The sequence below is a fragment of the Solea solea genome, chromosome 18 (assembly GCF_958295425.1).
Source record: "Solea solea chromosome 18, fSolSol10.1, whole genome shotgun sequence".
NCBI lineage: Eukaryota > Metazoa > Chordata > Actinopteri > Pleuronectiformes > Soleidae > Solea > Solea solea.
Window position 1 is genome coordinate 6,888,073 of NC_081151.1, and position 23,353 is coordinate 6,911,425.

The 23,353-nt window shown below is 42.9% G+C and overlaps 2 protein-coding genes across 6 annotated transcripts in view; both read right to left on the reverse strand.

Moving 5' to 3' along the window:
* efna2a (ephrin-A2a) overlaps positions 1-4,001 on the reverse strand; it is an 85,310-nt gene extending 81,309 nt beyond the window's left edge. The window contains exon 1 of one of the 2 annotated variants that reach the window (XM_058616297.1): positions 2,823-4,001. In XM_058616297.1, the coding sequence (XP_058472280.1) occupies positions 2,823-2,965 (143 nt within the window). In that variant the 5' untranslated portion in view covers positions 2,966-4,001. The remainder of the gene's footprint in view (positions 1-2,822) is intronic. The other variant, XM_058616296.1, reaches the window with a different exon arrangement.
* A 3,976-nt stretch (positions 4,002-7,977) lies between these two features.
* Positions 7,978-22,425, reverse strand: ptbp1a (polypyrimidine tract binding protein 1a). Of its 4 annotated transcripts, none has more exons than XM_058615143.1 (16): positions 22,321-22,425; positions 21,489-21,542; positions 21,286-21,316; positions 17,131-17,191; positions 16,801-16,973; positions 16,266-16,412; positions 15,890-16,060; positions 15,352-15,462; positions 14,911-15,091; positions 14,727-14,801; positions 14,445-14,602; positions 13,027-13,060; positions 11,916-12,008; positions 11,472-11,688; positions 11,130-11,207; positions 7,978-10,994 (listed from the first exon to the last, which is right to left on the reverse strand). In XM_058615143.1, the coding sequence occupies exons 1-16, from the start codon at positions 22,326-22,328 to the stop codon at positions 10,862-10,864; spliced, it is 1,725 nt and encodes a 574-aa protein (XP_058471126.1). In that variant the 5' UTR covers positions 22,329-22,425; the 3' UTR covers positions 7,978-10,861. The 4 variants fall into 4 exon arrangements, with proteins under 4 accessions (XP_058471126.1, XP_058471124.1, XP_058471127.1 ...); XM_058615141.1 differs by having other exon boundaries at positions 14,445-14,623; XM_058615144.1 differs by having other exon boundaries at positions 21,286-21,313; positions 22,321-22,422.
* Positions 22,426-23,353: the final 928 nt, after the last annotated feature.

A 23,353-nucleotide genomic window follows, 5' to 3' on the forward strand; every position in this document is an offset into this window, starting at 1 on the left:
AAACAACGGTTTCCTCTTCCTGGTACGATTCTTGGAATTTGTTGAACAGATTGTCAGAATTCTTTTTTTTTCTTTTTTGTGTGTAAACCAGAATCATGCATATTTAACAGAGACCGGGGGACGGGTTTTTTTTCTCCGTTGTAAATCTCCTCATCTCCTTTCGTCTTTTCATCTCCTGCGAAGTTTCGCCGGCGAATTAGCCTCCAGATTAAAGCTGGAGAATGTATAATATTGTCAGTGGAAAATTCCCACAGGTACAGTAGTTGTGTGTGTGTGTGTGCAGTGTCGATCAGCAGGAACCGAGCTCACCGGGGCTCCAGTAGCTTAGATTCCTTGCTTTAGTAGCAATGCATTTTTGATGCGTCCACCCTTCAGCTCGCACGACCCTTGACGGTATAACAGCGCCCCCCCAGCATCGCGGCGCTGCTTGTAATGTATAACGGTATTTGTGTTTATATGTGTCCGTTTGGAGGAGGAGGAGGAGGAGGACAGAGAGACAAAATGAAAGACGGAAGAAGAGAGTGTGAGAGAGAGAGAGAGGTGGAAAGAAAGGGAGAAAATGTTCCCCCTTGCCTGTTAAATATTTGAGAAGGCTTCTGTGGAAAGTGATGCAGTCAGAGACAGGCCCTGTTAGCTATAAGCTTGCGCTTCTATTTGTCCGCTCCTTAGGACCTTTTTCCGCCATAAACGCTGACCTTGACGGGACCGGGAGTCCTCGACGAGGCTAAAGCCTGGTCCTAGTGAGGAATAATCTCATTTTGAAGAAACTGCTTTGAGTTTGGAGCCATAAGTTCCGAACCGTCGGGGGGGGTTACGGTTTCGGAAAGAGCACTTTGTTTGGGCTGTTGAGATGAACAGTTAGTCAATGCAGGGTCCTCAAAAGAATAGCTGCACAAACCTCTGTGTGTGTGTGTGTGTGTGTGTGTGTGTGTGTGTGTTTGTGAGACACAGAGCGGCCGGTTTTGACTAATTCAGCCGTGAATCAGTGGGAGGAAGCACTGTTTATTTTTCTACCTGGGAAAGCGAGGGAGGACAAAAACAAGGGGAGGAACAGAAAACGGGGGAGGAGGAAGGAGTTAGAAAGTGTTTGTGTGTGTGTGTGTGAGAGAGGGGACAAGGGAAACAGAGAGACAGAAAGAAAAAGGCCGACCAGGTTGTCACAAACCATTAGACAGACAGAGCCAGTGTGCTCTGCCCCATGTCAATGAGAGGCTGGCGAAAGACAACTGTGTGTGTGTGTGTTGTGCATGTATATGCACATGCATGGATCTGGTTGTGTGGTGCAGCCATGTGTGTGTGTGTGTGCGTATGTATATTTATTTATATATATATATATATATATATATATATATATATATATATATATATATATATATATATATATATATATATATATGTAAAATGTAAAATGACTTTTAAAATCTGAAAAAAAAATCATTTCTGGCACAACGTGGCGAAAAAAAAGGTTACAACTGTGTGTGTGTGCTTGTTAACGCTAACCTCGTTTGGTCCTCACGGAGACCAAAACCTGGTCTTAATGAGGAAGCGGTTACGTGTAGGGCTAATGGGGGAATTGTGGTTATGGTTAAAGTTCGGGGGAGACATTCACTGGTTTATGGTTACGGTTAGGGCTACGTATTTGTACAGGCTGGAAGTCAACGCAGTGTCCTAGTAAGAACAGCTGCACAAACCCGTGTGTGTGTGTGTGTGTGTGTGTGTGTGTGTGTGTGTGTGTGTTTAAGAGAAGGAGTTTGAGATAGACACAGGGCGAGAGAAAATCTCTAGACATTGATGAGAAGAGGCAAGATGCCCTTATTGTCTAAAGACAAAAGGCTCCCTGTGCCATATGCAGTGTGCACCTGTGTGTGTGTGTGTGTCACTTTTCTTTGTAAACAGGACTATTACTATTACAACATTCGTCCAAAACAGCAAAAAAGATATTTCAAGAGCGAGCAACACATGGCAGGCAGATACACGGACAATGTCTCCAAAACACACACACACACATAGGGGACACTCATGGACGTGGTGTGTTACGTGCCTAACCCTAAACCCACGCTAAAACCAAGTCCAAACCATCAAAGACCTCCTCAAACGGCCTAACAATAAGCAGAGTGTCAACATTGTTCATATTGGAAACACATTTAGCCATAAATACAAAAGAAGAGCAGTATTTTCTGCTCAACTGGCCTGCACTGATATCAGCAAGAGGCAGATTACATCTATTTTAATATTTTATTGCCTGCTGGGGGGGGCAAAGATGTGTGTAATTACTTTTTTCAGGACAAAAGTGCCGTTTTATGTGTTGTGTTATTGTACATTTTGATTACACTTTTTTCCCCGGGAACAAATGCTTTGTACGTTTAAGTTTGGAGAAGTCCTTTGAGTTTAGCAACAATCAGAATAATCTGTACGTTTGTGTCTGTAAACTATTGTGTTTTCCAGCGCGGGGGAAACAAATGGCAACCTTGCCAAGGACACTGACATGGATTGAGTCAGCTCTGACAATAAGGGTTTGGAGCCAAAATGTGTCCTCGCCACATAATAAGAACAGAAACACACACACACACACACACACACACGGGCTCACAGAAGTGTCATTTTAAGGACTCTCATTCACTTCCATTCATTTGGTCAAACTATAAACAAAGCCTGCCCATAACCAGTTAATGTCAAGCTTGAACCTTAACCTCACCACAACTCACACTTTACTCAGATATTAGGTGTTGCCTCGTTAGGACCAGGTTTTTGGGTCCAGACAAGGTCAGTGTTTATGTCCGAAAGAGGTGATAAATACAAGAATAACACATTCTAAGACTCACTTGGGGTTGGAGCTGTTCCAGTAGACAGCGTGTCGGTCAAAGATGATCTTCTCCTCGGCCCACACGGACACCCAGGACAGGACCGTGAGCACCATCACCTCCATCACACACTTCTGTCCGAGCTGGCACAACATCATAGACATCCAGTGGAAATCTCGCTCTCTCTCTCTCTCTGTGTGTGTGTGTAAACGGGACCAGGTTTTCACTGCACCTCCGCTGATGCTGCTGCTGCTGCTGCTGCAGAAACCCTCTCTAGATCATCGATGCCTGTGCGTATTTTGGACAAATCGGGTCTTGGCGCGGTAACCTCGGCGGTGTTTCAAGTCATGCTGGACGGCCGGAATCCACTTTACAAACTCGGGGTCAGCGGCAGACGAAAGAGCGGGACTCGCATGCTATTTACAAAGAGATGCTTCGAGTGCGTCTCTCCTGCAAGGTCCGAAACTTTTCTCCCATTACGCACAGCCGAGGGGGGAGAGAGAGAGAGATGGAGGGAGGGAGGGAGAGGTGCGCTACCTGGGTGAGCTCCCCGCTTTCTCCACGAAATCACAAGTGATCAGCTTCCAGAATTCAGAATCCGTGGGTTGTTGTTCTGTCGGCGGCACCGTTAGTCGTCAAAACACGGGAGACAACGATTGGCTGTCACATTTGTTTGCCCAGATTTTTTTTTTTTTTGTTGGATTTTCTTTGCGCACGCTGCGTCCGAGGAAAAAACACGCACAAAAACCGTGTCCGTCCACTTCACCCTTTTAAAAACGACTGCATTTGACGCAAATACATCCAACAAAGACGACGCGTGCAGTCACAAACTTGTCGCAGCTCAGCGGAGAGTCCGAATCCTCGTCCTCCTCCTCCTCACGCAGCCACACGCTCCCGCAGCTGCATCTCAACTTGCTGATTCTTCCGCTGGCTCCGGCTCTTTCTGTTTTTCTTCTTCCTTTATTTATTTATTTTTTATTTTTTTGTATTTATTTTTATCCAACGTGTCTCCAGTTGCAAAGATGCTGCCCGCACTTTGTTTTTCGCCGTGCGTCACGGTCACAGAGGAACACTCAGCTGCTGATCACAGCTTCACTCCCAACAACACGCTCCGGCGCTACCTGCACTTACGGCGGCAACAAGACTCTCCAGCGCCCTGATTCGGTGGAGCCTGAGTAGCCCCCACCCCCACATCTCTCTCTCTCTCTCTCTCTCTTCCCGAGTCGTTCTTTCCGCGCGGGCGGGGTCTGAGGTCTGAAGCCGTGCCGCGCCGAGCTGCGCTGCGCTCTCTATCTCTCTGGAGAGTCACTGCGCACTGACCAAACATATCCGAGGACGCACTCGGGAAACTTAACTGAAAGTTTACTGACCCGACATGAATCCAGATGATCCATTTCATCCCTTTTTACCTCTGACCAGGTAAACAAATTAAAATATCTAAAAACCACGAGGCTAAGTTTTATTATCAATAATATTAGGGTTTTGTAGCGTCGTGCATTTACATCGGTCAAAACTTTTCCACAGAAATCTGTATTTCCGTACCAGGTCGTGGACCATAAAGGGAGTGACATCACCTCCGAGTTGACCGCATTCCAGTTGAGAAGTCGGAACTATTCGGTCCAGTTTCCGAGTTAAAAAGATCCGAGGTGAAAGTAATTCAGGTTTTTGCGGTACAAACTAAACGAGACAGTAGGACAACAATTCCCATGATCCTGTGCTGCTTCTTAAACGTGGTCATTGAGAGATTGTGATCGGGGAGACCCCTGGTGGCCGACATTGTACTGCATCGTCCCGACCGTACCGTGGATTTAAAAGTGAATGTAAATTCTCACCATTTACTTTTCACCACTTCCACCAAACTGCAGCGTTTGACCTTAATCACACTTTCACGGAATGAACGGGTAAGACTAAATTACATCCAGCCACCACATGGAAAATATTCCCATCCATACACAAGCCCCCCCCCCTCCCCCCGCCTGAGTGTACGGTTACCGAAATAAATATGAAAGTGGGCACAAATAATGTTATTTTAATTATATTTTGCTCACTTGCGCCCGTGGCCCCTAAAACGTCTTTGCACGCCACTCCATTACCAGCGAAGCCATCTGTTTAGCTGTCTCGCATCTGGACTTGTGTAGAAGTTCATGATGTGTTTGAAAGCTGAGGCCTGATGGATGAGGCTCAGAGGGGGGAAGAGAGGGAGAGAGAGAGAAGGAGAAGGAGAAGGAGGGAGGGCAGCTGATGGATCGCTGGAACAGTGGAGTCATTTTCCATCAGCGTCCATTAAGGCCCAAAGGGCAAGAGGAGGCAGCACCAAGTCTAAAACCTGTGAGCCATAAACCCCCCTGATAGCTGTGAATGACGGAGCGCCGTCACCCGTGCTGCCTCATCTGTGGAGCGTGTGTGTGTGTGAGCAGATTTCTCTGCAGAAACATCCATCTTTTACACATTAACCCTCCGAGTCGACGGAGAGAACGACGAGGATCTGTCGTATCGATATGTTTGAGCAGAAAGCGATCCGGAGGAAAACCAGAATTGATCAAGGAAAATGATTTTTGAAACTACAAAGTGGCATCAACATGTCGGTGGAGAGAAACACAGTTTATGGAGGATTTCTCTGCAGTGTACCAACTCCTTTTTGCCAAACAGAATGACTTGCCACAGCATTCCTAAATTCTGAAAGGCCTAGTGTTGTAATTCTAAAATGAACCTTTCTCTCGCTCTATTTTCTCCCCACATCTTATTGTGCTTCTAGGTTGGACCCATTATGCAAAGTGTCCTAGTTTCCCTTCCGCCCTGCTCCGCTTGCACAGTAATGCCTATAATTTCGACTGCCGAATTCAGGTAGGGAGAGAACCCAAGCACCCCCGTAACCCAAATACAGCTGCTTGTTGTCCGCCTCTGTGGATGAATTATTCAACATCTGTCTGAGGCGTGCATATGTAAACTGGCGGACAGTCTCCTGATGGCATTTTTTTTTTTTTTTTTAAAGGGGAGCCACTACAGATTTAATACATCCTTCACCTCGCGGCTTGAGGCTTTTCCCTCCTCTGCTGTGCCACTCTCAGGAGTCAGCCGACAATCTCATGTAAGCCGTGCAGACTAAACATTACTGGGAGGATTCGGATACGAAAGTGAACTTTAATCCAAATTAGTGCCAGTCGGTATGGATACATGAGCGCTCGCTAAATCCAAACCATTCATTGCTGCCCAAGATGGACGATGTTGGGTCAGCACACGCTCTACACTACTGTGTCTAACGGACTCTTGTGGGCATTGATCATGTCACAAATCATTCACAGGACGGTCTCCTGAGGTAATTGCTCGCCCTGACCTCATTTACCATTAAGCCACCGCCCGGGACTGAACTAACGCGTGTGGCCGTGGGGGGTTTGCCCCGTATTTGCTTGATTAGAGACCACAGCACTAATACAGATAAATGTTGCCAGATGTGGCCGGGATCTCCACCTCACATGGTTGCATTTAGCGGCCGTGCTCGAGCAACACACGAGGCCGGGGAACGACCCAAGGGTCTGGATCGGGCAAACAAAGACGGAGACAGATCGGGGTGGCCGGCAGTTACACAAAATGACATGCTGAAGCAGTTTAGAGTACAAATGAGGAGACATGTTGGAGACGGGGGTCAGATTGTGTAATAGAGCTTAAAGTATATACAGAATGATCAGATAACTTTTGATTAAATGCAATTTTGGGAAAATACCCCCCTTTTCCTCCACAAATTGCCAGATTCAGCTCGCATATCTGGGTAGAATAAATTAAGATTAAGGACCACGGCTCCAAGAAATTTTGTACAACAAAAACCACAGATCTATGTTTCAATTCTTTCGCTTTGAGCTATACAATCTCCCCGCATGTCAATGTATTCCGAGGGGGATTTTGTTTGGACTGCTCTCAGCTTTAAATTACTCTTGATGCGGAGATAAACACACACACATACACAAAAATCTGCAAGTAAACAAGGGTCTGGGGTATCAAAGCAGCATCAAAAAAGCTGCCATGGAGTTGCACTTGGACTGCGGCAACATCAAAATACAAGATCCGCCTTCAGATCTTGACGCGGTTAAACGCGCAGCAGATTCTTATGCCATGTTGGTATCTGCAGTCTGAAGGTTGTCTGTCTCTGTCAGACTGTCGGGTCTTTAAATGTGACCTTCAAGCGGTCTGCTTATGCAAATAACAGAAGAGGAACAAGGGAACCTTTCCTGTGGAATCCATACAAACTTGGGAGTTTCGCTGCGTTTAAGACGCCGCCGCACATGCTACTGGGATTAAATCCAGCTCTCCCTGCAATGCATAACATCCCCAGACACAAAATCTCCCTCTTGAAAAGTGAGGAAGGTCAGAGGTTAATCCATTATGCTGTTTTTTTTTTTTAAGTCTTCAAAGAAAAAGTAGGGTATAAGGACAGAAAAACCTAGAGAGGCACTTGAGATTAAGTCACTAACTACTGACAAAGTGAGTGGCAGGTAAAGTCACCTCCACTGAAGAGCCTTTGCTTTGCACCAGAGAGCAATACCTCCCCCTAGCGGCTATGGAGGTGTATAACATTTATATTTATACTTTCATCTCTCAGATCCTTGTTGAACTGACAGATACCAGACTTGTTCTATCCTAATTATTCATTTCATGAGACACAGCAACATGGTCTCCACGGCAACCTGTTCTTTTTTTCTTCTTTTTTTTTTAAGTGAAAAATAGAGCTGCTAAATTGAAAAAGGGGCAAAGCAGAGCACAGGATTACTCAAAATCAAGAATGGCAGGTATCCAGTGTTGCATATCGAATTAACTCTGCGCTTTGCCATTATCAATTCAGCCGTTTCAAAAGGGATTGGAACAGGATTGAGCCCAGATGAGCAGATGGGATGAGTACAAAGTCGGAAATAAAGTAAAAAGACTAATAAAAAAAACACCAGTAGTAAAAAAAAAAAAAACAGGACGGGAAATGTGGAAAATGTTACACGAAATGTTAACCGGTACAGAGCGGCAGGTCCACAGGACAGAGAGGAAGAGACAGGAACCAAATGAGGCCAGATGAAAGAGGGAACAAACTAAAGATTTATTGAAGGCAGCAGAAGATGCAAGAGACGAGAACAGAGTTGCAAAGTGTGGGGGGGAGGGAGGGAGGGAGGGGCGGGCACATACAGAGACACTCCTGTGTGTTCAGATAGATTTAATGACTTTGTGTTACAAAAAGTTTTTTGTTGTTTTTACAGCTCCAGAAGAGCTCAATAAGGTCTGTATTGTTTTTATCAAAATATACATGTTTTGAACGTAGAGTGGATATAATCCAAATGATTTTGTGGTACAAAAACACGAATATATACAACCATCAAACCCGCTTCGTACAATAACCCCAGCCCGCCCTCACATAAAAAAAAAAAGAGGATAAAATAAAAGCTTTTGAACAAAAAGACTGAAAAGGCATATGAACTACACTGTCAACATCACAGCTAGGACTGTGGATCAATTAAGTATCCATTCTAAAGTGATCTCTACCCATATACGGGTCTCTGTAAAGTCAATCAAACAAAGGGGGTGGGGTAAAAAATACAGTATGTGATGTTACCCAAAAACTCAGGTGACACTTCCAAGCGCTTTGAGAAAACAGAAAATAAGGAAATCAAAGCCTTGTGTTTTTCATAGAAAAGCAGGAATGTGACAAAAAAAAAAAACTTTGAAGAAATCACAACACTACAAAACAGCAGGGACAGAAGATACTTTGGTCCTTAACAGCAATAACCGTCTGTAAGCTACACGAAAGACTTGTTAAATCATGCATAACAATCTTACAAAAATAGAGACAGAGCGAAATCTGCATCTGGTCCAAGACTACAGTGGTCCGGGCTGTGAAAAAAACAACAAAAGAAAACGGTGCTCGGAGGCACGCAGGAATGTGACGTGTTTTAAGACTTCAGCGTGATGGTGAACAACTTGGACCTATCGTTGAGGAAAAGTGCACTAAAGAACCTGATTGCGGACACAGACAGGGGATGGATGGGATTTACCCCACCATATAAATCCTGTTATCCTGAATTTAAGAGAAAAATATACTGGGATTTCTTTTTTTTTTTCCTCGACACAGTTTAAGACAAATGTTACCATCAGTTGACAAATGCCTCCCAGCTGCCCTCTCGTGGGTATGATTACCTGAACGTAATGGGATAAAGGCATCGCTGTAAGACGAAAACAGCTGGATGAAGAGGTAAACAACAGACGTCAACTGACCAGGCGGCAAAGTGTCTCAGCCTCAGATTTACAAAAAAAACAAAAACAACTCAAAAGCACTCAAGGCACTGTGATAATGATCAAACCCAACCAACTACAAATAGATTACCAGTTAAGCTTCGAAGTTATACACATGTAAATGCTAACATTTAAAAAGAAAAAGATAAATGAATATATGCGTCCACATACAGATGAACATAATATGGTTAAATGAGGCGCCGACAACCATTTTTGTCGACGTGGAGGTGAGCGGGGACTGTGGGACAGGGAGGCTGAAACAGCTCTGCTCCTGTCATGATACACCTAATAGAGCTACATCTCCTAGCAAGGGTTATTAGGCATCTAACTGACTTACATTCATAGTTTCTACATATATATATATATATATATTTATAATGAGGCTATATGCATATTAATCCATAGATAAGAAGAAACTGAAGACTGAATGGGCCACTTTCCCCTCATCTTTACAATGCTGGTATCGAGGCATGGAACAGGGAAACAATAGAGAACCACATCATTTCCAAATGAAGCCAGAGCTGTGATTAAAGGCAATCTGGTAGGTGATGGTGGTGGTGGGGGGGTAAGGCACAAGAGCATGGATGCTCTTATTGTATTGAACAACTTCAAATAGTGGTATGGTTCCCCCAAAGAAAAGGTGGGACGTTACAGGATTTGAAAAGAAAAAAAAAAAAAGACAGAAAAGTCATCGGATGGGTCCGTGAGCCGAAACAAAAATCATCAATTTCAAACCATCACAGACTGGCCAAACAGGTTTGAAGCAGTATTTCTAGAAGGCACACACACACACACAGAAAAGATATCCACACGGCTATCATAGGAGGAATGATGCGTGTTGGTTGTGGATCAGATTCATCCACGGTCTGTGGTGGAGGAGGGGGGTCTTGTTTGTCTTCTTTTGGTCTAAAGTGTCAGTTCATCAGCCTTCTCGACTTAACCTTGGGAAAAAAATTCCCCCCCCCCCGACGCAGATTAAGTTTTGATATGTTTCTGTGGAGAATGTTGTCCGTGTCCCAGTGCTCTTAAATATCGATGAGGGAACAAATCATTTATCAGTTTGGGGGACAGAGGATTACCTGATTTATAAACAAGGCTAGGATAAAAAAATGTGCTTCGATTATTTCCTGAACTAAATTTGGACTATTTTTTGTTTACATCAACAGGTATGCATGTATGTGTGATATATGCAGGCTGCTGTAATTGTGCCCTATAAAAAAAAGAAAAAAAAAAAAAAACTAGAGCTGTGTGGGGCTCATTTTAAACTACCTGCAAAGTAAAAAAAAAACTAAAAAAAACAGCAACTATGCACAATTCCTAACAATCTTTGTTACCACTTGCCATTTTCAGTCTGAAAAATGCTGCTGTTTACTATAGCCTTGGGGATTTTGAAAAATGGTAATGTGCCAGAAGTGGAAGTAAGAAAAGAAAAAAAAAAAGCCACCTGAATTCGTCTACATCCTGTAAGTCACACTGTAATGCCACAGGATCAGCTTGAGCAAGCGTGTGTAGCTGAAAACACAAAAAAATAAGTAAAAACAGCAACGACTCTTTTTTTTGCATCGTCTAAAATATTCGAAATACAAAAGGTTTTGTGTAGAACTTGTGAAAATATTTGGAACTACACGATACCCAAACCCATTAATGACGGGGAATGACGAATGGAGGAGAAGGGAGCAACACCCTGCACAGAAACACAGCCACAAACATGTTATGGTTCTATTTCCACTGAATGGGAACTTGATAAAGGTAGCATTCAGGCGGTAATAGATTTGGTGGGAGGAGGGGAAAGGCACTCAGATGGTGGACTTGGAGAAGGACACTCGAAGGTGGTGGTTCTCTCCCAGGTCGTGGTTGTGGAACTCAATGAGGGACTCAATTGACTCCTCGACTGAGCCCATCTGGATCAAGGCCATCTTGCGGTCTTTTCTGTAACAAATACATAAACAAAGCTGTTTTAAGATGCTGCCTACTTATGCGTTGGTTCCTCCAGTATATTCTATAGTTTTCTCTACACCTTTGAGTTGTTATTCAGAACCAAATATGACTTGGATTGGGACTTACTGAAAGAATTTGAAGGCCTTGACTGTGGCTCCTGAGCTGCCAAACAGTCTCCTGAGGTCATCCTCCACCACAGAAGGCCTAAATGAAAGGGCAACAACAAAAAACAACAGTACTTAGTATCTACACACTGGTGTGGATAAACAAAGCGCATGATTCCATCTTAAATACCACCTCTAGGGTAAACATGTTTAGACAATACTATCACCACAACTTAATCCAAAGCACTAAATATAGAAAAGAACGAGTCAGGACTACAAAGGGGGATTTAAAAAAAAAAAAAGGAGCTTTAAGCAGAGAGGCAGAGAGTGGGAGTGAAAATGAGACTCTTGAGGCAGCACTCACGGTATGTTAGAGAGGTGGAGTGTTGCAGAGGGTGGGAAGATGTTGGAGTAATTCTTGGAGCCGGGCTTCTTAAAGCGGTGCAGTGGCGAGTTGCTGTAGTCCTTTGTGAGGCCCTGTTCCTCGTGGCCTTCTCTAGGTAGCTGCACCGTGGTGTGCTTCGACAGCGTGGCGCGCATGGCCCTGCCGTGCAGCCGCTGACCGTTCAGGTGGCTCATAGCTACAAAGAAAATAAAGCACAAATAATATAATATAAAATGTGCACAACAGCTTGTTTCTATATGCCATTCAGTTGTCAGTGCAGCTAAGCTGTTCCTTTTATTTTACATTTCAAATCACTTGAATGAGTACTTAAAGGGCTGACTGAGCTTGACTGATTTAAATATCCTTATTGCCATTGTACATTCAGACAAAAAAAATAATGTTTTGTAAATGGAGGGTAGCTACCTAGCTGGGCCTGTGTGCCATCAGACATTTGGATCAGAGCATTCTCCTTTTTGTTGAACAGGATCTTCACTCTTATCACATCGCCATAAACACCTAGGGGAGCAGAGGACACCGGTGTCACAAAACAAGAGCAACGGCGACCGAGACAGGAGCCACACAGTCACGCACAGCAACAAACAAACACTTTTAAACAACAAGTCAGACACGTTCCTATTCATTCTGCGACTACATACGACTCTTTCTAGCACAACAAACTAACTGGCAGGCCATCTAGTCATTTTATGTTCAATTCCATTTGGGACTTCTACAACTAACCGTACATAAGCCCTCTCACATGGATGCCGACAGTGAAGCTAATATGGTTCTCAGAAGTAAACGATCTTAAGGTGGAAAAGAATCAAGGAGAGGTTCTGATCGGTTTTGACCTATAGAAGCTGACTACTTGATTAGCTTGAAGGCCTGATAGAGAGACGTGCGAGGAATAAACTAAACATGCACATACCTACATTGGAGTTATGGATACAAACTGCAAAAGTATAAATATGGTGACAATATCCAATAGATATGTCAACTCACAGTCACTAAAAGAGCAGCAGCATTTCATCTTGCCATATACTTTTGCTGGGTGACTCAAGGCAACCACCAAAACTTCAATGTAAACATTTAATTTGATGAACTTGCATGGCTTAAAATTTTGATGTGCAAAGCAGAATTGGTCAAGTTTGAGACACAGAGTGATGCATCAGGATTACAACGATCCCTACATATTTCTTTATTTAATATTACCATTATGGGGGTTTGTTCTTTGAATATGAAAAACTAATAGCTTTTTGCCAATGAAAATAAAACATTTATTAGATGAAATGCTGCAGCTTTGTATGGTGTTATCACCTTACTTCCCTTACACAAACCCACAACAACCAAAACAGATCATACAAACCCCAAAAAACACACAGACACCCCCACCCTTCAAAGCCCCATAGCCTGATGACGAGCCATCAGTGGTTAAATAAAACAAAAAAAAACAAAGCCAACATAATGAGACAAGACATGCCCACCTTGCCAGGTAACAGTAGTAATAAAAAAAGGAGATGAAAGGATGATAACGTACCGAAAAGAATAAAGAGGCAGTGTGGCGTAACGCTCTTTAGAGACAGCAGGGGGAGCAGCGGGGCAGGGGGCCAAAGGGGGAGAGGGAACAGGGGACAGGGGAAAAGAGACGGAGCGGAGTGGAGGACAGTGGAGTGGAGTCGGGACATGTCCGCAGGCCACAGGCAGCGAGGTCCACAGGAAGGCCACAGTACCATGGAGGAAGGAGAGGCATGAGGGACGAAGAGAATGAAGAGAGTACAAGAGGAGAGGATTCAGACAGCGTGAGAGGAGGAGGAGAACAGATAGAGACAAGATGAGGTGGAGAAAAGGGAGATGGTGGAAGGACAGATGGTGGCAAAGTCAGGGGGACCATAAAGGTGCCAATGGTGTGTTTTCAATTTGTGGATAGTGTCCAAATTGGGGACAATGAACGGGGAGAAAGAGGGTTGGGTTGGGTGGGAGGAGTGGTCGTAGTAGTCACAGGAGTGGCAGAGGGGAGAGGAGGACAGAGGGTACAATTGGTCATGGGGCGTGCAGTCAGTTGGCAAAAGTTGACGTGAGGGGTGTTTCAAAAACAAAAAAGAGGGAGAGGGAGACAGAGAAAGAAGAGAGAAAAAAGGAAGTAAAAAACAAGGTCAGTATACACAAAGAAATGTAGTGCTTCAGACAGTAGAACTGGCTAAATTAAAATGCATTGTCACTATGGGAACACTAGAAGAAAAAGAAGAGAAAAAAAAGATTAACAATGAAATACAGAAAAAAAGGCAGAGACAATATGTACTTTTGGACTACAGGATATTGGTGTTTAAAGTATATTAAAATCATCATGCTAACAATAATCTGGAAATCAGTGAGAATAAAAATTCATTATGTTTAATTTACATGTATGAGTACATAACTACAGTAAAGGTAATGAGTGTGACAGAGAGCGACATAGATTCTGTATACTATATGTCTAAAATAAAAATAAAAAAGACCTACATAATGGACATGTGTACTGAGAAAAGTAATATTGTCTCTCCAACAACTCAAGAATGATTTCAACTAATGGACAAAAAAATGAAGATATGAAATGGTAAGTTTAAAAAAATAAATAAATAAAAGAAGTTAGTGGTTTTGAATAAACTTTAAATTCACAGTGAGCAAAGTGGCAGGTCAGAAATGCAGCAGGTTTGGTCAAACACAGAAAGGTCCTGAAAGAGAAGAGGTTTCTACTACATGGCTGCTCTTTTGATTTTCTAAGAGTGGTCGGGGCATTCCAACTAATCACATCGTGGTGGTGGGAGACTGTGGAGGGACAAATGCTGGTTTCTCTTGAACAAATGGATTTAGGTCCATAAATCAGTGTGAACACGAGACACTATTATTTTGCGGTTGCTTTGGACTGCACGAACACAGGCAGGACGTAGAGCGGCTTAGGCCGTTTGGTTTACTGACCTCAGGGTTCAGATTGCTGACCAACAACACATTGTGTCCACCAGTGGCTGTGAGCCCTGAGAGGCCGAGTCGGCTGGCAGCAGCCGCTGCAGCCGCCATACCGCCGTGGCCAACACCAAGGGACGCCAGGGCACCGGGGATACCAGGCATCGACAGACCTACGTGGGGGAAATTAACTCCTGTGAATGTATTGCATTGTAGATATGGTAAATAACAGGAAAATTTCAGAATATCAGTATATTTGCCACAATGTGAAAAGAGTAAGAGGAATTGTGCACTGACCCTGTTGAAAGGCAAAGGTTGGGGGGAAGCCATGGGCTCCTCCAAACGGAGAGGCGGAGATTAAGCCAGGCGCAGCTGAAACAAAGGGGAAGGAGATGAATACAAGCACACGTTTCTGCATCAAATGTAGAAACACATATTTGGATGTGAAGAGGAAAAACAACAACTTGCTCCCCAATCTTACCAAATGCAGCAGCGGTCATCGCCTGGTGATCAATAGAAGGCTGTGAATCAGCATTTGGGAGGTCCGGTCGGGTGTAGTCTCGGCTCTTATCATTGTTGTACTTGACATTGAGGCTGGTGAGCTTGGAGAAGCTTATTCTCAGGGTACAGCAGGCATTGTAGATGTTCTGTCCGTCCAGAGACTGTGACAGATGAAGACAAATTAGGCTGCGCTTACATACACACGTGTGGTCGATTGTACGGATTGTGACAAAGCGCTAAGGCTAACAACCTCATGTTGACAAAGTGAAATGAAAAAACATAGTAAACGTGAAGACAAAGGCAGTAAAGGAATAAAACTAAACAGCATGCAAACATGATACAAACAACTTGACAGAGGTGAGTACTTAACTAAACCTTAAAGTTGGTTAATGACAACGAACACAAGTTGTTCCAGTCTTACCAGTTTAGCATGCTGTGCGGTCATGCCATCAGCATACTGGATCAGAGCCTGAAACTGGTTGTTCTTGGTGAAAGTGATGATCTTCAGCACGGTACCAAACTTAGAGAAAATCTGGAGAGGAGAGAGGTCACAAATGATCATTTACTAGAACTGGAAAGTGCCTACTGTGGTTAGCTTTTTAAACACTGCATATAGAATTATACTTCTCCACAACTTCCTGACTGAGGCTAAGCTGCCGTGATCCTCGCTGTCATTATTATTGACGTTAATGCAAAAGCCATATGATAAATCGTTGTTATAGATATTTTGAGCTTTTAATTGCAATATCTGACAAAGACTGTTCCAATGACTAGAAGACAGTGTTGCAATTTTAGCAAACAGGGTAAAAAGGGCTGCAACTTTAAAAAAGGAACCAGCCAGCACTTAATATACAATTGAAAATATATAAAATAACACATTTCCTTCGTTCTTGAACTGCAATCCATTCTATAATATTTTTCTACATTTTCACAGTAAATATGAGAGAATTGGCCTGTACCTGGTGAAGCACATCCAGGGTGACAGGGTAGAAAAGGTTTTCCACAATGGTTCTCAGTACAGGGCTTTGAGCCCCTGCTCCTGCCATGGTAGCTGCTTCTGTGGAAATGGCCATAGCTCCCATTCCACCTCCATGCAGTGCGTTGACTGCTTGCAGGGCTGCCTGTGCACGCTGAGAGGGGAAAGCAAAAGAAAAATCTTCACATGGAGGAAAGAATTTTGCAATTGGTGAAACATTTTCTGTACGCCATCTTCACCATATGAACAAAGTTGGCTAATTAAAAATTCACATTCAACCAACACACATTTTGAATGCAATGTGATTAGATTAAGCGGGGGGGGGGGGGACGTATCAGAATTAAGTTAAGAGCCCTTACTACTTGGTTGGGGGAGTTGTCCGTCTTGAGCTCCTTGTGAGTTGAGTACTGCATGTAAATGGGGTGGCTTCTGATGACGGGAGTGACAGAGGAATAATAGTTCACCATCGTCTGTGCACACTCCTCGCTGTTCAGTTCTAAGAACGCCTGCAGGGAGGGGGAACCAGTCAATCAGAAACATCCAATCGATTTCTCCAAACATAGACAATAACATACCACATAAGTCAATGCTGATTAAGAATTCTTAACTTCCCACATCTGCTGCAAACAATTGTAATCTACAGAAATGTATTTTGAGATCTTTGTTAGTTGACACAAAACACCTCATACATGAACACAGTAGATAATGAAGTATTATCCTCCAGGGAATCTGAGGAAGTTGTCCCCATAGGCTATGAACCACAAGGACACCAAAAGAGTCATTGTTATAGTTTTTTTTGGGTCAGAACAAAAGGACAGAAAACTAATCCCTTGTCTGAGGTCTTAAAAAACACCCAGGAGTCAAATGAGACCTGCATTTTTTTTTTTGCCTTACCTGATTTTTCCCCTTCAGCATTAGCAGATTAGTGACCTTCCCAAAGGGCAATCCCAAGCCAATAACTTCGGCCTCATTTATGTCGTTGGGAAGCTTGCGTACGTGGACCACACGTGATGGTACACCAGGACTGCGGACGTCACCTTTGAATTTTTTGCTGTCGTTGCCATTGGCTGCAAGGGAAAACAGAGGCAGATACAATCAGGATAGGAACAGAAGGCTCTGGTTCCTCTTGAATAATGGATTGATTGTCATGACAACGCCAACAACACAGACACGACAAGCACTTTCAATAAAAAGGATTTGCCCCTCCCTGGCAACCCCCCCTACCTGAGTTCATGATATAGGGCCCGTTAGATATGCAGGAAGAAAAGAGTTCGTCAGATCCCCTCTGCAGAAGAACAGAAAACAATGGTTTATTTCAGTGCATTCACCAGTGACAGCACAGCTTAGCAGGTGGAGAGCACAGCTCTCATATTACCAGGCCACTGTGTGATAAAGGAGGAAGTAATCTGATAACCAAAAGAGCTTGGAGCAAACATGCATGAGAAAAACTCCACCTTGCTCACCATGAGGAATTCAGTGAACCACCTTGTCTGCAAGAATATATTACTTCCCACAAACTGACATCTTCTGGTCTTATATTCTCTTCTCTAAAGCCCCTAAAGCACTAACATCAGTAGGTATACACAAGTAATTAAGCCCAGGTGAAGCCTCTAAAAAGGACAATTACCACCATTCCTAGACCTCCCATCCCTCATCAATACACCAAAACAAGATGAGCAGGGGGAAGGGAAAAACAAATAAAACAACTGCATTATAACCGCATTAGAACCGACAGCAATAATGTGGTAGTTACTATGTTGCATCTTTTACTTCAGCCTCCCTTTAAATCAATTGTTAGAAGATTTGATAGCAGAAAAATTATATTGAGTTCTTAATAGTAAGGACCACTCCAAACATGAAAGCTAAAAGGCCAGGCTAGTGTTTAGGAAGGCACATAGCCTTGCAGCGGAAATGGTACATCTCTGGCAAAAAATAAAGGATAAGATATCATGTTCACCCAGGTCATGCATTTCCACTGATGCCAACTGGAGCCAAACTGATAAAGGACAGAACATTGCAGTCATTTAACCCAGGAATGAATGCTGATTAAACATATTTTACCTGTAAAAAGCATTTGAACTGATTTTTTGACTGGTGGGAAAGGGGTGTAAACATACTACCTACAGTTTATAAATCTAAAAACAATGAGCCGTTCTTACTCTTGAGATCATCGTGTTTTAATACATATCACACACTAACTAGTCATCTTCGAGAAAACAGGTCAGCAGTAAATGCTGGGCATAAAAGCAGCCGTCAGTCAGTACAAGCCATTCTCTTACAATTCAGTAGGAGGAGGAAGAATTGACTCCTCTGAATAGGAAAACAAGACGGAGCTACTAATAGCGCACACTAGTTTAGCGTCTGCTGAAAGAGCCTCATCCAGATGCTCTCTCCCTTCCTCAAGTAGATATAAAATGCTGTTTCAGGCTTGTTCTCGTGGATGTGTGTGTGGTTGTGGTTGTGCAAGATGAAGTATTGCAGTCACAAGAAGTGGCTCAGCAGCCTAAGCTCTACAGCACTCTACAATGATGGTCCTGTTCAGGCTGAGACTAGGGGCATTGTTATACAGCTGCACACACATATGGAGGCCCGAGGACTCTCTGGGAGTTGAAGGGCCCTGCAGTGTTTTGACAACGACCAGTCTAACAGGTTTGGAAGTATTCTTCTTGACAAACTAAATCTTGGCCTTTGTAACGACAAGGCTGTAGAGGGGTTCCCAGTCAGACAGGAAAGTATACTCATAAAAGGCAGGAATGAGGTTATGGGAGAAAATGGTGGTTTGGGGTACTGAGAGTTGCGTGAAAGCAACACTACAGCAGTAGTACAAACTACCCTTTGACTTCCAGATGGTCTGGCTGACTCAGCCACCCTCACAGACACCTACGCAAACATGGTCTGCAATCATAACCCATGAATTTAAAAGAAACAAAGGACAATCTTATACTTCAGGATTAGGGACCTAGTTTTTTTTTTGCCAATTTCAAGTATTGACAAATGGAATGCCTAAGATTACTAAGACAACACAGACAGGCAGTCTGACAATTTTAGGATTAACATTTAGAAGAAAAGAAAACTGCTAGTAACAACAATATTTGTATTACAATAAAAATGGCATGGGAGCAACGCAAGGCACAAGAAACGAAGGAAGGAAGAGACTCGGTGGCCTTTGTTGCACAGTGTCACATTATCAGTCAGCAGACCAGCTCCAAACAGGAAGAGCAGCAAGATCAGGCCTACTTCCAAGGGTTTCACAAACTTCCTCTTAGAAAATAACAGTTACTGTTCTAGTTGGACTCGCTCTCTCCCCCTTCTTCCTCATTCTAATAATATCTACAGAGCTGAGACAGTCAGGGCAGAGTAGGAGCATCAAATCACATGCATGACTGAAGACTGGACTGCAATTGACTGAAAAATAAGCCTGTAGCTTTGGGAGAAAGTATGTTGCAGAGTGCAAAATGGCACAAAGCAAAAGTTTACTTGCACAGCCAATTGAAGAGAGAAATGGAGTCTAAACCAACACTGTGCAAAACCACTGTGCCAAATTGCTCAGATCCTTTGTTTGCTCAGAATGTGGACAGTTTAATAGTAACCTTTCTGGGATGATGACACAAATCTCTGGCACGCACAATGAAAGTATGGAGCAGCTTCCTTTTGCTGACAAAGGCCTATCCTCAAGATTACATTAAATATCGCACATATTTTACACACTACCAGCATTTTATTTTGAATTTTGATATTGGTAAGAAGCTTTTGAAGTTTTATGTTACATAGTTCCATGTATTGACATCATAAAGTTGGGGAAGTCCTGGTGACTCTGTTCTAGACTATTTCTGAATATGGACAGTGTCTGTTTCTACACAGAGTGAGTGTTTTAATGCTTCAACATAAAGCCCCTAGATCTGCTTTGAAATGAAAAAAGATAGATTATGGCACACCTGGGTTTCATTACATCAAAGAAAGAAAAACCTCCGGCTATTCTTTTGTACTTATGTCTGCAAGCAACCTTATTTTGGCCTCTGCTGGGTGTTGATTGGTGGAGTAATCTTTCAGTAAAAGCACAAAGGAGAGGAGCACAGGTATAGACATGTTTACTCTGTGTGACCAGCCCTCGCCTGTGGAGGGGGCAGGGAGCTGCACCTCACCAGGGGGCTGGAGGGGAAGATTGGAATGTGACCGCAGAACGCCAGACACTCTGCCCAGACAGAATAATTACAGATTCCAGGATGGCAGTGCTCCATAACTCTGCATCATCATTACCACATCACATCAAATCCAGAAAAACAGGAAAAGTTGGACAAAGAGGCACACCGGGAGTGGCATCCTGACCATCTATCAGCACCTGATAAGATGGGGCTTTGTTAATTTTGTTAACAAGTAACGGGTCAAACTGAAATGAATGGAGGTGGGGGGTGTCCCTGTTATGGGTGACTATATTAGAGGGCTTGTTTAAACAGTGTGGAGACCTTTGAGCAGGAGGACGGTTACAGCTTTCAGTGGAGATCAATTACCTCACCCACACATAGCAGCCCTAAGCCCAGTCACCAAGGATTACTACTTTAACAGGCATTTTTATTGGGTACAATTACTAGCCAACAGTTCCTTCTTCAACAAAATTACACACATTAACAGAAATGAACATTAAGCAACTCTTTGCTCTTAGAGGGCTCTTGAAATGGGGAAAAGAGTGGATTTAGGCAGATTTCAATCACTAGCTTAACATTCCTCTGAGACCCAAACTCTTTAAAACAGAGCGTGAACAGGAAGTTTAATTTCCCAAACAATCACAGTAGAAAAACAAAAGCACCACCTTAGATTAACAATTCTAATTGAATGATCAAAAATTCTGTGTTCACAATCCTGAGAATTTCTACCAACACCATATGCTGACCCTTTGGGTGCAAAAAAAAAAGGGAGATCCAGCCTGCAACTGCAAACTCATTATACATGAGTAATGGCTTTCCACGGCACTTCTGTAATTATAGAGGAAGCTCTTGCAAACCGACAAACTGCGCATCTTACATCTCCAGTATCAACAGCGTACCTTTTCGCTCCCGCTGCGACTTGTTAGTCTTCAACAATTCCAAAAATGTGGGCTTGTAGTGGCTCACATCAAGTGATCAAGTGATTTGTAGTGCCATCAAGTAATCTGATCACTTCATAGAGTGAATTACAAATATGACACACGTCTATATATTGAAACGGCATAAATACTATACAGACCATTTCAGTCACAAATTACTTTCTGGAGCATGGTTAATATGTTGGTGGGTATAATAATCAACAACCCTTTAAACTATAGGATATAGTTTTAGCTTGCATAATTCATCTGCCAGCAACAGGAGGAAAAGTGAATGCACAAAAGACTCAAATGTGGCTTACCTTTGTGCCTACTGATATGTCATGGACACTGCTGCAATAAAAAAAAAACAGATCTTCATTAGAGCAGAAATTAATCTATATAAACCAGAACTTGTCACACGATCCACTCCAAATTAAACACGTATTGCAAAACGTGACAGGCCTCCTTGAAACTTGATTAATCGAGGTAAAGTTGATCATGCAAAAAAAAAAAAAATACTTACTCAATTTCAGGGACGTAGCCGGATCCCAGAGGGTACAAGTCAGCGTCTAGGCGGCTGCAGGGGATTGGCAAGACATGAAGAAAAAGTTCAGTTTCAACGGTTCAACGTCGTAACGAAAACAGCATCCAGAGATACACGTTGAAACGACTTGTCTGGCGAACTCATGTCAGCATTCGCTCGGCTTTCGGAAGTAACTGTCAAATTCAGGTGACCAGAAGAGTAGAATACGCTTAAACGAGACAAAACCCTATTGTGTTCGCAACCCCGTTTAGATAAAGCTCCAAAAACAGAAAGTCTCGGGTATCAGTCAACATTTAATGTTCAGGCCAGATATCTTCAACATGGCCCTGGCACTCCGCGGACAAATGAATGCGGAAATGAGACACGTTGCTTTAGCTAACGCTCAAGTTCCCGTGTAACCAACTTACGGTGATACACTCAGCCAAAACTGGGTAAAGTATGCAGTAAAGAACAACAGCGTGAGTGAGTTCACTAAAAGAAAGCCAGGTTTTGCCCTCAAAACGCGCTCAATATATGAAGTTGATGGCGGCTGGTGTGGTTTATATACACGCGACATATAAAATGGCTCATGTAATTAACATTTGTTAGCTAGCTACGGCTACCAACTGCTAGTTAGCATGAGCTACTGCTAACTGTTGCATGTTTTGACGAAAAACAGTTTGAAGTAAAGTTTCCCGGGCCAACTGTTAAAAACGACGCGGTCGTCGGAGTCAGACTGGTTCGATGAGACGCCCGTTAGTTTAAATAAGTTAGGCGGCGGTCGGTTTAGCTTTGAAAAATCGAGTCTTAAGTGCGGTTCTTTTCCACTTACCCGTCCATTGCACAAGAAAAAAACTGCAGGTCTGAAGCGAAGGTAGGGCGGCAGAGTCGCTTGATTTTCTTACAAAATGGCTGAACACACGGAGGCGAGCGCTGATTAGTCCAGGCACTTCCAAGAGCCAAAAGCAGGCGGAGACTCGCCTCTGCTGGAGCCGCCATTGGATAAGACGGCCATCATTTTGTGAAAAAAGAGATCCGCGGCAAATTTCCAGTGGTATCGCATCAACTGTGGTTTTATATGATGGAAAAATAAGCGTTTGCTTTGCTCTACAACATCAAAGCACAACAAGGCCTTTCTTTAAAGAGACCAATGATAAAACTATGCGTTACGTTTCTTTTATTTGACACAGCAAGCTTATGACACCCAACAACACAAGACCAGTTTACTCAGTGGTCAGTTCATTAAGTTAACATATAACTACTGTGCTCTTATGTTTTTCCACCAATAAATATAGAGTTAATAATACATACAAACTCAGTTTCGGTTTATTAGGTAAGAAGAAATGCACCTGTTATGTTTGACTGGGTTTCCTATGATGAAAATTGCACTTTGCACTACACTACCAAAACACAACAAGGCTATTATTATTATTATTATTACTATTAGCATTATTATTATTAACAACAAGTTACATTTACACCCAGTTGTGAGTTATTTAAGTACAGCAAAAATATTAAAAATATCGCTTGTTGCTGTTCTAATCTTCTATCTGAGAAATGCCACTGCTGTATTATTCGATTATTCACTGTATATTAATGCATTAATATATAGGTAGGTGTTGTGTGACAACTAGCATGGAGGTAATGTGAATTACTTTAATGTGAAACAGTGCATCATACTTTAAGGTGCGTTTACAACCTTTTTAATGTGAAATAAACTGAAATCAAACGTCATTTATTTCAGGAGGAATTCATTTTACCACTGTAAATAAGACTAAGGATCAAAGTAACTGTTATTCTTATATGCTAGATCAACCTCCCTCCTATTGTAAATGTTTTGGGTTGAATTACCAGATCTGATTCTA

Bases quoted from the DNA above. Each gene is read 5' to 3' on its own strand.
- ptbp1a (XM_058615141.1), bottom strand. The intron at 16,061-16,265 runs GTAAGGGCTCTT...TTCCCCTCTCAG, and splicing joins ACAACTCCCCCAACCAAGTA to CGTGCACAGGCAGCCCTGCA. The intron at 14,802-14,910 runs GTAAGATTGGGG...CCTTTGTTTCAG, and splicing joins GATGACCGCTGCTGCATTTG to CTGCGCCTGGCTTAATCTCC.